Below are 13,194 nucleotides of genomic sequence, written 5' to 3'. Positions count from 1 at the left end.
GTGTGGACGCCCCTGAGGAAAGTGTACACCGCTGTCTCATTGACGGGAAATCGAAACTCAGCTCCTGTGTGCAGTGCGTGTTCTGGGATTTCACTTTTAACTCAATTCATTGGCATTTGTGCAGGCAAGACTTGCTTCGCCGAAAATGAGGGAGGTACAGTAAGAAAAAAAGTCAGTTGGGATCCCTGACATACAGTATATCTCTATTCCCTCTCCTCCACACAGCCTGCAGCCTGTGTCCAGTGTCTTAAAGAATAGCATCCAGCTCCAGTGTTCTGACTGTGGCTCTTGTGTAGGAAGACTGGGGCCAAGCTCAAGGAGAAATGAAAGGACTTTGTGCAAAACTGTCTCTTAATAGCTACCTCACTCCCGCTGCAGAACGACAGTGTTTCATTTAGGGGTTGTTATGCGCTCATCATTGTGTTGACAGCCCTGGGTTAGAAGACACTTTAATTTGTCACCTTCTCCAGTTCAGAATGGTAATTATGTGAAATGCTAGGCTACTGAAATTACATGCCTGTAACGTTTACAACTTTCCTGAATCGAGGCACTATATTCATAGGAATTAATGTATATGTATTACACTCCAGCATAAATACAGAATAAAATGTCCTTTGCTAAGCACTCTTTCTGGTCTTCCACTGCTTGTACACAACTGTGAAAACGTTTCACGTAGTGCACCTTTGGAGTCACAAGTGTTACACGCAAGGGGGAAAACATCACATTTCAGTAGGCCCAGTAAATTATCTTTCTTCACAAGTCTCACTAGGAATGCACCGGATGCTTCAATTTAAAGGAATTTGAATTATTTACAAACATTGTTTACTGCTCCTCTGACCCTACACTTGTCCCTTGATTTTTTTATCCGTTACATCTTAAAATCAGTATTGCAGCTGATAGTCCTCATTAACAAAATAAATCAGATTACACTTCAGTAAACTTTTTTTAATGGCTCATGGGGTGCGATTATTAAATGTATTTCTAATTTGCATCCAATTCTTTTATTCCTATTACTATTTTGTGATCTGATACTATTAGAAAAAGAAGGAACTGTAAGCCCTTACTTTATACTTTTTACCTACCATCCGTGAGAAACTGCTATCTCTTTAAAACCCTGGGTAGCATGGCTCTGCTCCTCAGTCTCTCCTGGCTTTATTAGTCATATTAGAAGCACACTCAATTAATGAGCCCGATTGTTAGCTCACTGCCCAGCTGCTCCACTTTGATAACTCGTTAATACAGTATATGGATAGTTTTATCCTCCTCATACATTAATAATCATAGAATTATTATATGTATTGAAACGCCTATTGGAATATAAAGAAACACAAAAATTAAACTGGATACAATCTTCTCTTTCGTTTATAGCCAAAAAGAGAGAACCTCATACACCATAGCAATACAATCCATATACTGTACGTATATGTAAGTGGTCCTTATGTGAAAGAGCCAGAGAGATGTAAAAATTAAATCTTCAGTCAAGCAGCTGCCCTGTACTCGAGTTTATAGAGACTTTTATATAAATGAATTCAGCCTCTCTTTGAGGAAAACCACTTTATTATGCAGAACAACTTAGTTAAACCATCCATCCATCAATCCATTTCCAGTAACTATTTTATTCATACAGGGTGATGGTGATCTGGATCCCCACCCAGCAGGCTGAGGGAGCAAGGCAGGGCCACCCTGGACTGGACTCCAGTCGATCACAAGGTGCACACACAGCCGGGGGGGGGGGTCAACTAGAGACATTGTGCCTTTGGGCAGTGGGAGCACGCGGAAGCACCACCTCATGGACGAGAAGAGGACATGCAAGCTCCAGACTGGTAGACTGGAAATCAAATAAGCTTAACCACCCTCTACAAATAGAGGGACGTAGAGAAGCCCTACAGCACTGGAATGTGTGACTCATCCCCTCCAACCAGAGATGACTCTGTGTCCCCAGGTGTGGCGGAAATAGACTGGTGAAATATTTTATCCCCTCAATCTCAAACAATGCAAAATATATCTTTTTTTATCTGCTGTAAGACTTTTGTACTGCATTATTTGTTGATGGGGGTTGTCTGTTTTTGTTGGACTCTGCTGTAAAACAAATTTCCCCCAGGGGATAATAAAGTCTGAACTGAATTGGAATCAGAGATATGAGGCAGCAGCACTAACTCCCACCCTTGTTTAAATCTCAACCAGTTCATCGTTTTACATTTAAGGGACACATGCAAAACTTCACTAAGAATACCTGGACCGTTCAGGGAAATCTTGTTTTTAAAAACCTAAAAATTCATTTTTTCCTTCTATGTCTAAAAGATACTATACATGACTATGTAAGCAGACTGCCTGGGGGAAAAAGTTTCATGAAGCCTCTATTATTAATATGCATTTCTTAATAGCAGACTACAGGAGTGTTACAGCATCCATCAATGGTTATGGTTGGATCAGCACTTCAGAAGATGCAGCTTAAATGAATGACTGGGGTGTGAATGCTGGACGAATGTGCATGAGACAGATCCTCAATACAGCTGTCACTGGCACAGTGCACGGACAAGAATGAGAATGAAAGAGTTCAATTATCTGAAACGTCTTGAGCAAGACCCATCAGCAACTTGGTCTTCGGGTTTCAGGAGAAAAAACCCAACATCAATTCCTGCCAATTGGAAAGGCTGTTTTAAAGGCCGGGCTTGACTGAGCCTGGACCAAAATCTTTCAGATAGCAATTAAACAGAAGTGACATTTGATCACAATCTAGCAGACACCAAAGGTGATTTAAAAGCAGTGAACTACAACATCAAAGCCAACCCCCTCCTAGATAGACCTCTTTTTACACTCTCCTGCACCTCACAAGTGTCTCTCCAATACTTGAAGATAATGCAAGAATAAGGCAGTTATAAAGGGGTTTTGTCTTGAGAGAATTATACTATGGACAATCGTTGCAGGAGGTAAGATTTAGAAAAATGGAAAACAGAGCGTTCACTCCAATCCAGTCTCAGAACATGATTCCTCTGTTCATGTTTTAAAAGAGCATGGAAAGTGTTCCTTCTTATGCTTCAGCAGCTGATACAATCAAGGTCGTGGCTTTACCCTGTTAAATAAACTGGGAAAAGCAGCCGTTTGGAATGTCTTTCCTGTTGCTTCCAAACTGTGAACAGCGTAGCGTATATTAATATATTATATTATATGAGTTCTTGGTACTGCAGCATGCAATGTACTTTGATCAGGAGAATGAAAGTTAGTTGCAGATACTGAATCACATGAAGGGGGAGAAGAGGGGGGAGATGCAGTCAAGGGGACCTTGCCATTCACATTAATGGGTTTTGAAGACTTTGAGCGTACCCTCTGGACAAGGTGTCATATTTCTGACACTTTTCACTTTTTAGTTAAGGAAAGGAAAGTGAAAGACAGGAAAAAATCACAACGTGTAAACGAATATTTTAGAGCCTCCCTCTTGACTACAGTGGTCTCCCCTCTTCAATCTCATTCCCATTTACCGTTTCTCTTCTATTTATTATTTCTGTTCCAGATTCTGCAGCTTACAGCCTTTGCATGTATTAAACTTGTGCAGCATGAAAACTGGAAGGTGGCATCCTCACATTTGAGGAAGTACACACTTCACAGCAAAAGAAAATTACCAACAAAAATAAGTTAGCATCTTGCATATAATACGAATATTCACAGATTTTGCCTTTTTTAATTTTTTATATTTAAACACTCCTTTCTGTCATACATCTTACACCTTCATATTTAAATAAGGTCTGTTGATGGCTCTAAAACGTCTTCTGTACTCCAAGTCTATTATATGTCCACCACATACTGTACAGTAACATACAGTGCCTTGCGAAAGTATTCGGCCCCCTTGAACTTTTCAACCTTTTGCCACATTTCAGGCTTCAAACATAAAGATATAAATTTTGTATTTTATGTGAAGAATCACCAACAAGTGGGACACAATTGTGAAGTGGAACGAAATCTATTGGATTTTTGAAACTTTTTTAACTAATAAAAAAATGAAAAGTGGGGCGTGCAAAATTATTCGGCCCCCTTGCGTTAATACTTTGTAGAGCCACCTTTTGCTGCGATTACAGCTGCAAGTCGCTTGGGGTATGTCTCTATCAGTTTTGCACATCGAGAGACTGAAATTCTTGCCCATTCTTCCTTGCAAAACAGCTCGAGCTCAGTGAGGTTGGATGGAGAGCGTTTGTGAACAGCAGTTTTCAGCTCTTTCCACAGATTCTCGATTGGATTCAGGTCTGGACTTTGACTTGGCCATTCAAACACCTGGATACGTTTATTTGTGAACCATTCCTTTGTAGATTTTGCTGTATGTTTGGGATCATTGTCTTGTTGGAAGATAAATCTCCGTCCCAGTTTCAGGTCTTTTGCAGACTCCAACAGGTTTTCATCCAGAATGGTCCTGTATTTGGCTGCATCCATCTTCCCCTCAATTTTAACCATCTTCCCTGTCCCTGCTGAAGAAAAGCAGGCCCAAACCATGATGCTGCCACCACCATGTTTGACAGTGGGGATGGTGTGTTGAGGGTGATGAGCTGTGTTGCTTTTACGCCAAACATATCGTTTTGCATTGTGGCCAAAAAGTTCGATTTTGGCTTCATCTGACCAGAGCACCTTCTTCCACATGTTTGGGGTGTCTCCCAGGTGGCTTGTGGCAAACTTTAGACGAGACTTTTTATGGATATCTTTGAGAAATGGCTTTCTTCTTGCCACTCTTCCATAAAGGCCAGATTTGTGCAGTGTAAGACTGATTGTTGTCCTATGGACAGACTCTCCCACCTCAGCTGTAGTTCTCTGCAGTTCATCCAGAGTGATCATGGGCCTCTTGGCTGCATCTCTGATCAGTCTTCTCCTTGTCTGAGCTGAAAGTTTAGAGGGACGGCCAGGTCTTGGTAGATTTGCAGTGGTCTGATACTCCTTCCATTTCAAGATGATCGCTTGCACAGTGCTCCTTGGGATGTTTGAAGCTTGGGAAATCTTTTTGTATCCAAATCCGGCTTTAAACTTCTCCACAACAGTATTACGGACCTGCCTGGTGTGTTCCTTGGTCTTCATGATGCTCTCTGCGCTTTCAACAGAACCTTGAGACTATCACAGAGCAGGTGCATTTATACAGAGACTTGATTACACACAGGTGGATTCTATTTATCACCATCAGTCATTTAGGACAACATTGGATCATTCAGAGATCCTCGCTGAACTTCTGGAGTGAGTTTGCTGCACTGAAAGTAAAGGGGCCGAATAATTTTGCACGCCCCACTTTTCATTTTTTTATTAGTTAAAAAAGTTTCAAAAATCCAATAGATTTCGTTCCACTTCACAATTGTGTCCCACTTGTTGGTGATTCTTCACATAAAATAAAAAATTTATATCTTTATGTTTGAAGCCTGAAATGTGGCAAAAGGTTGAAAAGTTCAAGGGGGCCGAATACTTTCGCAAGGCACTGTAGTTATGAGATTCCACAGAGCATACAAGGACTTTCTTTGTCAGTGCAGAACTCAAAAACACAAAATACAAATCTGATCAGGAGCACAGCATGTGTATGTCTTACAGTAATCTAAGCTCATTATCTGTCCTTTACTCAGTATCTGCCAAGGTTGTTTTCCGTAATATGAAAAAATAAGTTAATTCCTGTCTCTCCATCCTCCATCATTTTTAGATTTCAGGATGGAAGGAGTTTATCTTAAACAGGGGCCCCACTACTGTCCTATGCTGTATACACTAGAGGATCTACTGTACCTCCTTCTCTGTTGCACAACCAAACCGTGTTTTATTCCTGCGTGCTCATCATCCTGCCAGTGATGCAGTAAGGCCAGACAAAATCAGAGATGTATTCGCTACATTGTCCCCAACTGCGAACTAAGGCAGAGTATTCAAGCATTCCAGTGGAGTGGAATTCAGGAAACAGTTATTATCCAGAAGAATTGCCACCATTACTTCTGAAAGCAAGTAAATTATACATGTAATAAAACAGTGCTCAAAACTATTTAAAATGCAAATGATCACCATTCCGAATATGCCTTTACATTCAGAAAAGAGAAGCACTGTCTTACTTTATTGAAATATTTATAACTTTTAAATTTGCTCAACTCTGACCTGCACACTGAGTTTGGTTACATATTGCATCAACTGAAAGATTTTATATATATATATTCATATATCTAGACATATAGAAAATATTGTAAAAAATATATACAGAAATGTTATATGTTATAAAATGCAGAAATGTTATAAAATGGGAAACATAAATTAATCTGTGCCAAATTTTAGTACTGCTGGTACATCTATTACTATACCTAGCGATATTAGTAAAAGCATTCTGTATTATTATATTCCTCATCCCTCTGCGATATGTATATTAAAAAAGGAAACATATTGTGAAAAAGTCTAAGAACACAGAAAAAACTGGAAACATGAATAAAAGTCTTTTAAAATGGAAAGAAGATTCTCTTCATGGTGAGCTGCCTGATCCCTATTCCTGCATGTCATTTTTTTATTGATGTCACCATTAACCTAAAGCAGGGACATGACCTTCCTGTTATCCCCCCTCTTCTCCCAAGCGATCAAGGAACTTATTATGCGTCTTTTATCGTCTCCTCAGATCTGCCCTTGGAAGATCTTGGATCAACGCTGTAAACTTCCAAGCTCAAAAGCAGCAGGTCTGCTGGACGGCAGGTTGTAATTTTACATGCTAGGATGGGCCTTTCCCCTGACAGATCTAGAGCTGTCTACAGCTGTCAATCTCAGCCTGTTTCCTAGCCTCTGGTTTGCAGCTACAGAACCTGAGACACAAAACCATATCGTAGGACTAACCAGGTTTCTTAAGGTGACCAGGCTGATGAGGGTAAGAAATGGTAGTATTTTATAATGAGGAGGCACACTGCACTGGCATGTGGTGCAAAGCATGGCATTTGACATGGAATCCCTGAGCTTGTCACTAAATCCATCCTGAATGGTCCTAGATAAGTTCACGTATTTAACTTAGTGAAAACTCACACTGTTCAATCAGCTCTCCCTGACTAAAAACATCATAAATTAGGGGATGTTGGTTGGTTGGTTAGCACAAGTAATTTGGTTCATGACACTTCTTAGACCTTGAGATCATAATTTCAGCAGCTAACTTAGATGACTGTCATAAATCCAAGTGACACAGGCTATCACTGGTGACTTCAATGTACAGTATAAAACAGCACGATGCACTCCATGCATATTTGTCCAATGTTATTTTGACATGACACAGGATCTTGTCTGGGATGACAGTACATTTATTATCACATTTATAGGTGCTTATCAAGAGATCCTTAACCTCTCAGCACCTTCACCCAGAATGACAGGAAATCATTCATCTCAAGGGCAATAAAATATCTCATAGCTCAAAAGCCTAAATGTCATGGAAAACAAAATAAAATTAACGTTTTAATAAATGCAAATTAAAGTACAACTGAACACCTATTACACATTCATAACACATCTCCAGTCTAAAATCTCTGTAATGTCTATACACCTTTATCAAAGTTTATGACTCCCAGACCAGAGGGTTAACGGAGGAACTGCAGAATCAAGATGGAGTTACCTGTTTAACACACTTACCTATGTACGTCCACTGCTTCCAACAAAAACTGCATCCATACAGAAAGATAAAAACAGCATGCATGCTCCCAAAGACAGAAAATATCCCTCCTCTGCTATGCCACAAAACCAGTTTTAAAAAAGTTATTTTCCCAAAGGTGAAAGATTTAAACCAGAGCTCACCTGATAGAGGTTGCGGAAGTTGGCGAGATCACCAAAGAAGTCTTCGATGCTGATGGCGTGGGGGTCAAAGGCAAAGTAGCTGCCCAGGCTCTCGTACAGCTTCTGCATGTTCTTGTGCATGATGGAGAGCTTCTCGTACTGCTCCCGTGAATGTTTGGCAAAGCCGTGAGGAGGTGGTTAAGGAAAGCCGGCTATGTAAATCCATACTTACCAATGGAACTGATGATCTAAATAATTAAAAACCAAAAAAACATTTCACTTTTGTAAAGTTTCCTTGGGCATTGCAAGAGAAAATAAAGCCTCTTTCAATTTCAGATACCAAAGTCCAAAAACCCTATTCACACCATTTCAATAAACAGAGTGGTATCTAGAGGGATGGCTGATTGCTGTCATTGTTCCTTTGTTTCTCACAAAATGGGAAAGCCCAGCCAACATTCCTTTAATCTACAGTGTAGATTAACAGTTTTCTCATGACAAATCACTGCTGCCACCTCCAGTGTATCCAGTATGGACCAACTGTTTTGATGTAAAACAGAGAGGAGTACTCTGCTACATTCGATTTGTGACAAATACAAGAAGTGAAACTCACCATTTTTCTTTTTCATTGGTGACCACTGTGTAACATTAAACTTGAACAAATAAGAGATAGGAACGGTATAAGAAATTCCTTCAAATTGCTAACCCTAATATACACAATGGATCTTCCTGCTATTTAATTGTCCAGATTTCATTTCCCCAGTTTAAGTTATCCAACTAAAGTCTGAATTCCCCAAAGCAGTACATTTCACAAAAGAATAATTTTAGAGTTTAGTTCTGCATATTATACCAATTCAATCAGATGTTATGCCAATTATTTTTTCTCTACCAAAAGAAAAACCACAAAACCACAGCACTGTTTTGAGTATATTTTCTGTCAAGTTATAAGCTTGAACGATACTTCTTCCAACTTGTAAGATAGTCTCAATAACTGCCATCCAGCTGTCATGTCAATTTAGTGAAAATGGACAGATGTGAACACTCCAGAAACCCTCTAAGAGAAGTTAGGTCTGAGGAATCTGAAGCACTGTGAATGGAAAGGAGAAGAGAGAGAGTCTCAGTGGCATGACGGCTCAGTGCAGGCAGGACATAGCAGAGAAATGAAGAACAGAACCCTCCGCCTCAGCTACATAAGCAGCAACAGTTCATTAATGTTTACACACTGCTTCTAAGCTGTTGATGTAGATAGTATAAGTGTGCCTTTCACAAACTCACATCAAAAGCTTGGCTGTCAGGAAATGAAGCAGTTCTGGTTCTGACAACAACCACCAAATCCTCTGGTTGACCCTTCTTAAGTACTGCTGGGTTGTCTGGAGAGAGACACATGGAATAGCCAGAGAATTATGTCAATGCAGGGCATGGAGCCATCCAACTTCAAAATATATGACTGAAATTAGGGAGATAGTAGTTTACTGGTGAGTCCAACAGAAGTGTAAGTGTGGACCTGAATTGAATAAACAGAGAGATGCTCGCTCAACACTCTGACTTTCTGTTTTTAGGTAAAATATTGGTTTAATCACTGTATAATATGATTTGGTCTCTTACTTCCAGATCCTTTATATTATGGTATGTTGTACTAAGAAAAAGGCATTTTTTACAATGAGTAACAATGTGATGAACAGCATTGCTATCTGAACTACGGAAATACAACGTTGTCCTGGGCAAATGAGGTTAGGTTCAAGGCATTTCCTTGATGATGCTTTGGACAAAAGAGGAAGAAGAAAGAAAGCATGATGGCAGGCACACATTGTGTGTTAGCGTGAGGAAACTGAACAGCAGAGCTTTAAAAAAAACCTCAAACACATTGAAGTTTAAATTGTTCTGATTACATTTCCTATGACTAGTGTCTAGTGACTGAGTTGGCAGAAAGACAAGGACAGTGCTTGTGCATCTTGATGAAAGCTGTCTTGTTTAAGGAATCGGGAAGGGACTTGAATACTGTGAGGAAGGAAACAAAGATCGAAGGACACAGAGAATGTTGTTCACATTCGGATCACAAAATAACCTGCAAAGCCTGGGTTTGCAATGACAGATATCCTTCAGATTAAAACAAAAAGATGAAAGCAAAGAAGAAATATCTCAAAACTATGGAAGCAATTGCATAATTCTATACATACTGTATATGGCTGGCCATGAATAACCCGAGAAAGGAAACAAGCTACTTTATTCCTCAGGTCTATCAAATGCAAGGCGATGAACACACCTAGTGAATACTGACCTGCTGAGTGCTAATCCCCTCCTGCAGGCTACCCTTTCATGCCTCCTCTGCTGAACAGAGACAATGAGTCTGCAAGGGCAGGGGACTGGTGTACGAGCACACCTTCACTCCTCGCTGTGCCGCGCAAAGCCGCATGGTATGATCACTACAGCCTCATCAATGAGATCACAGTTGAGGGTCAAATCTTTCTGATTCTGTCCTGGTGTGCTCAAAATTAACATCAATTAACTCTGGCATGTTAAATATACGCAACACGGAGTGAGGGAAGTGGACTTCTTCTGTCTGATAGAATATTTTTAAAAGTTACAGGTCATTAAATGTTTATATTAGAGAGACCTTAGTTCAACAAATTAAATTCCTACCTTATTTCGGCAAATCTGTTCTCTGCGATCATATAAAAGCTATAAAAACAGTCTTGTTTTTTTAGATAATGATACAAGACAACACTCAAAATGTTAAATATTATATAATTTAATGCACTTTTTTATTTTTTGGAAAAGGGATGACATTGTATAGGATTCTACCTCATAACAATAGCTTTGAGAAAAGAACTATGATCCTAACTCTGCTTTAAAACTATATAAAACTCACCAGAAAAGAAAAAAAAAATATTTTTTACTATACAGTGGCCACCTACAGTATAAGGACAGCAATAAATTATCTAGTTTGTTTACCACCCTGCATGTTAGGGAGTTATTAAAAATGGTAAATTGCTCTCTTAGTCAAGGCCAAAAAGCCTTCTTAATAAATCTTGCCTAACCTACTTTCAGTAATGTTTATTTAATGCCTTCCTATGTGTCTCTTGGCCTTAAGCACAGGGACTGAGCGAGTGTAGAGATCTGCTTTCCCTGGAGTCGCAGAATTATCCCCTCTCTGGGTACCGCAGCCCCAGTCAGAGGCTTCTTGCTCTCGTCCCGCAGCCTGTTGCACACGCAGCGAAACTGAGCCTAATTTAAAAGGAGTTCCCACTGGGCCACACTGCAATCAGTGTACAATGAAGACCCTTCACCGCTGCCCTGCCTCACATCACTATATCACTATACTCCACAACCCACATGCCAACGAGATATGGAAGACTGTTTGTTCATCAAGGAGATGAAAGTGAGAAGTTTTTTAAACAGATCCCAAAACAAGTCAAGTCAGTTCCCCGTACAAGTCAGTACCAAGCAGCTCACAGGGGTGTGGGGCCGCCCCACTGTGGACGTGGGAACAGGAACAGAAAGCACGAGTGAAGCAACAGGTCTGCAGAATGGTGCTACAAGCTCTGGGGCTAGAGAATGAGGCAGATGCAGTGTCTGTCAGAAGAGATTAAAAAAGGCCCTTGACTTGGCACAATTACTTGGAGTTGACGCTTGGGCATTTGAAGCATATTGCAGGGCAGACAGGGACGCTGGAGGCTGGCTCCCACTGGGGCTGCCAGCACAGGCCGTAGCCGCCAGCCTGAGACAGTCTGTAGGCACAGAGGAGCAGGAATAGCACTGAGCGTGCCGTTCTGCTCCCCTCCTTTAAGATACCATTTCTTCATCCCAGCTGGCACCATAATATGAAAGAAGAAGACAGATGCCAAAGCATTTGCTACTAGGAAAAGTTTCTTATAATATGCCTCAAATTGTACTGCCTTCAGGAAGGCCAATGCTAAAGGAATGAAAACAAAAGCTACAGTAGATATATACAGTGTTTTGTGAAATGAAACAAGGGTCATGGATCCCAGTAAAAAATATGTCCTTCTGTGGTAATGAAAAAAGAAAGGTTTTCAATTGATTTTTCATGTGAACCATACATTTCTCAATTGATTTTAAATTATGTTTTAAAAGCACTATTATTTTCTATATTGCTATCTTATTATTCACTATGCATAACTTCACAGTAGTATTCTTATACAGTAACTCTGTAAAGACAAGATCTCACAAATCTTTAATTAATAATTCATGCATTTAAACAAAGCTATGCTCTATAGAGAAATTCAAACATTCCACACCATTTTATATTTATATACAATATAATATTTTAAGCAAATCTGAATTCTGAAAGCTCCTTTCACTACATTCTTAAATCAATGACCGTAGTGCTAAAGAAACTGATTGGAATCCCTGCCCTTGAAATCTGCGTCCCCTCGAACCCCAGCCCAGCTGGAACCTCTCCCAGCAGCTTGTAAGAGACCTGTAAAAGACTAGAGCTAACGAGAGCCTTGGCTGTGAGCTGATTGTGAAGCAGGGGTCTGGGGAGAAATTACAGAAAATAAGGACCTTGCATGAGACCAGCAATCCAGCCACATGGCATGCCCCCGGACAATCCAGGCTGGACAGTGTTTCCAGCCCTGAATCCCATTCAGCACCATCCCCTTGGCCAGGGGCTTCAAACCCAACCAGAATAGACACATTTGAAGGAGGCAGTGCAGTGAAACAGTGCAATATTTACAGCCAGCAGAAAGAAGTCCAAAAATGAGAACATGGCCCTGGCACAACAAACACCCTTCTGTTTTCTCATTCCCACCAGCCTCAGATTAACTGCTGGTATAGGGAGCTGGGGTTCATGATTTATGCTTGCGTTCATGAGTTAGGTTTGTAATTTGTAACTAGAAGCTGAAGAATTCTTGCTGCACATGCACAGGTGTTGACTATCTTGACCAAGTTAAAGCAAAGCAAAACCACTGTGGTTCCACGCAGTGAGTGCAGGTGCTCTGTAGACAGCAGTCCGAGTGAGCCGTGCACACAAGAAATATGGGAAAGAGTAACACTTGGGCGACCATGGCATGGTCCCAGAGGGAAGATGCAAAGCAACATTAGGGGAAGCCATCATCCTTAGACACATGATTTTCCCTTATAAGGATGTCATCAAGGATTTTTGTTTCCTCATTTGAAAATGAAAGCAATTTCAATGTCAATTTACTCCATATTCCTGTCTATTAAATATTTATGAAATCTGAAACATCACACACTTTGCCTCGACCGAGCATTCACCATTCCCTGCTGTTTTCTGTAAAGATTATTCAAAGAGAAGCAGCAAAATTGAGCATTTGAAAGGGCTTCTACAAGAAAACGACAGGAAGGATTAAAAGCAGAAAGGAAAAAAAATACTCGTGTGGCATAACAGTAAAAACAACATGCTTTTAACAACCTCTTAAACATCAAAAATCACTGAAACATGATAGAAATGCAAGAACGAAATCAGATAACTCCTAATGGGTC

The 13,194-nt window shown here is 40.3% G+C and overlaps 1 protein-coding gene across 9 annotated transcripts in view; it reads right to left on the bottom strand.

Annotated features, from left to right (window-relative positions):
- Positions 1–13,194, bottom strand: part of diaph2 (diaphanous-related formin 2) — a 488,074-nt gene that overhangs the window by 70,648 nt on the left and 404,232 nt on the right. For all 9 annotated transcript variants that reach the window (XM_088597461.1, XM_088597456.1, XM_088597458.1 and 6 more), the window contains one exon: positions 7,753–7,917. In XM_088597461.1, coding sequence (XP_088453587.1) covers positions 7,753–7,917 — 165 coding nt within the window. The remainder of the gene's footprint in view (positions 1–7,752; positions 7,918–13,194) is intronic.

Source organism: Lepisosteus platostomus, chromosome 10, assembly GCF_059453375.1.
Source record: "Lepisosteus platostomus isolate fLepPlt1 chromosome 10, fLepPlt1.hap1, whole genome shotgun sequence".
NCBI classification, from domain to species: domain Eukaryota; kingdom Metazoa; phylum Chordata; class Actinopteri; order Semionotiformes; family Lepisosteidae; genus Lepisosteus; species Lepisosteus platostomus.
This window is presented reverse-complemented; position numbering and strand designations above follow the sequence as displayed.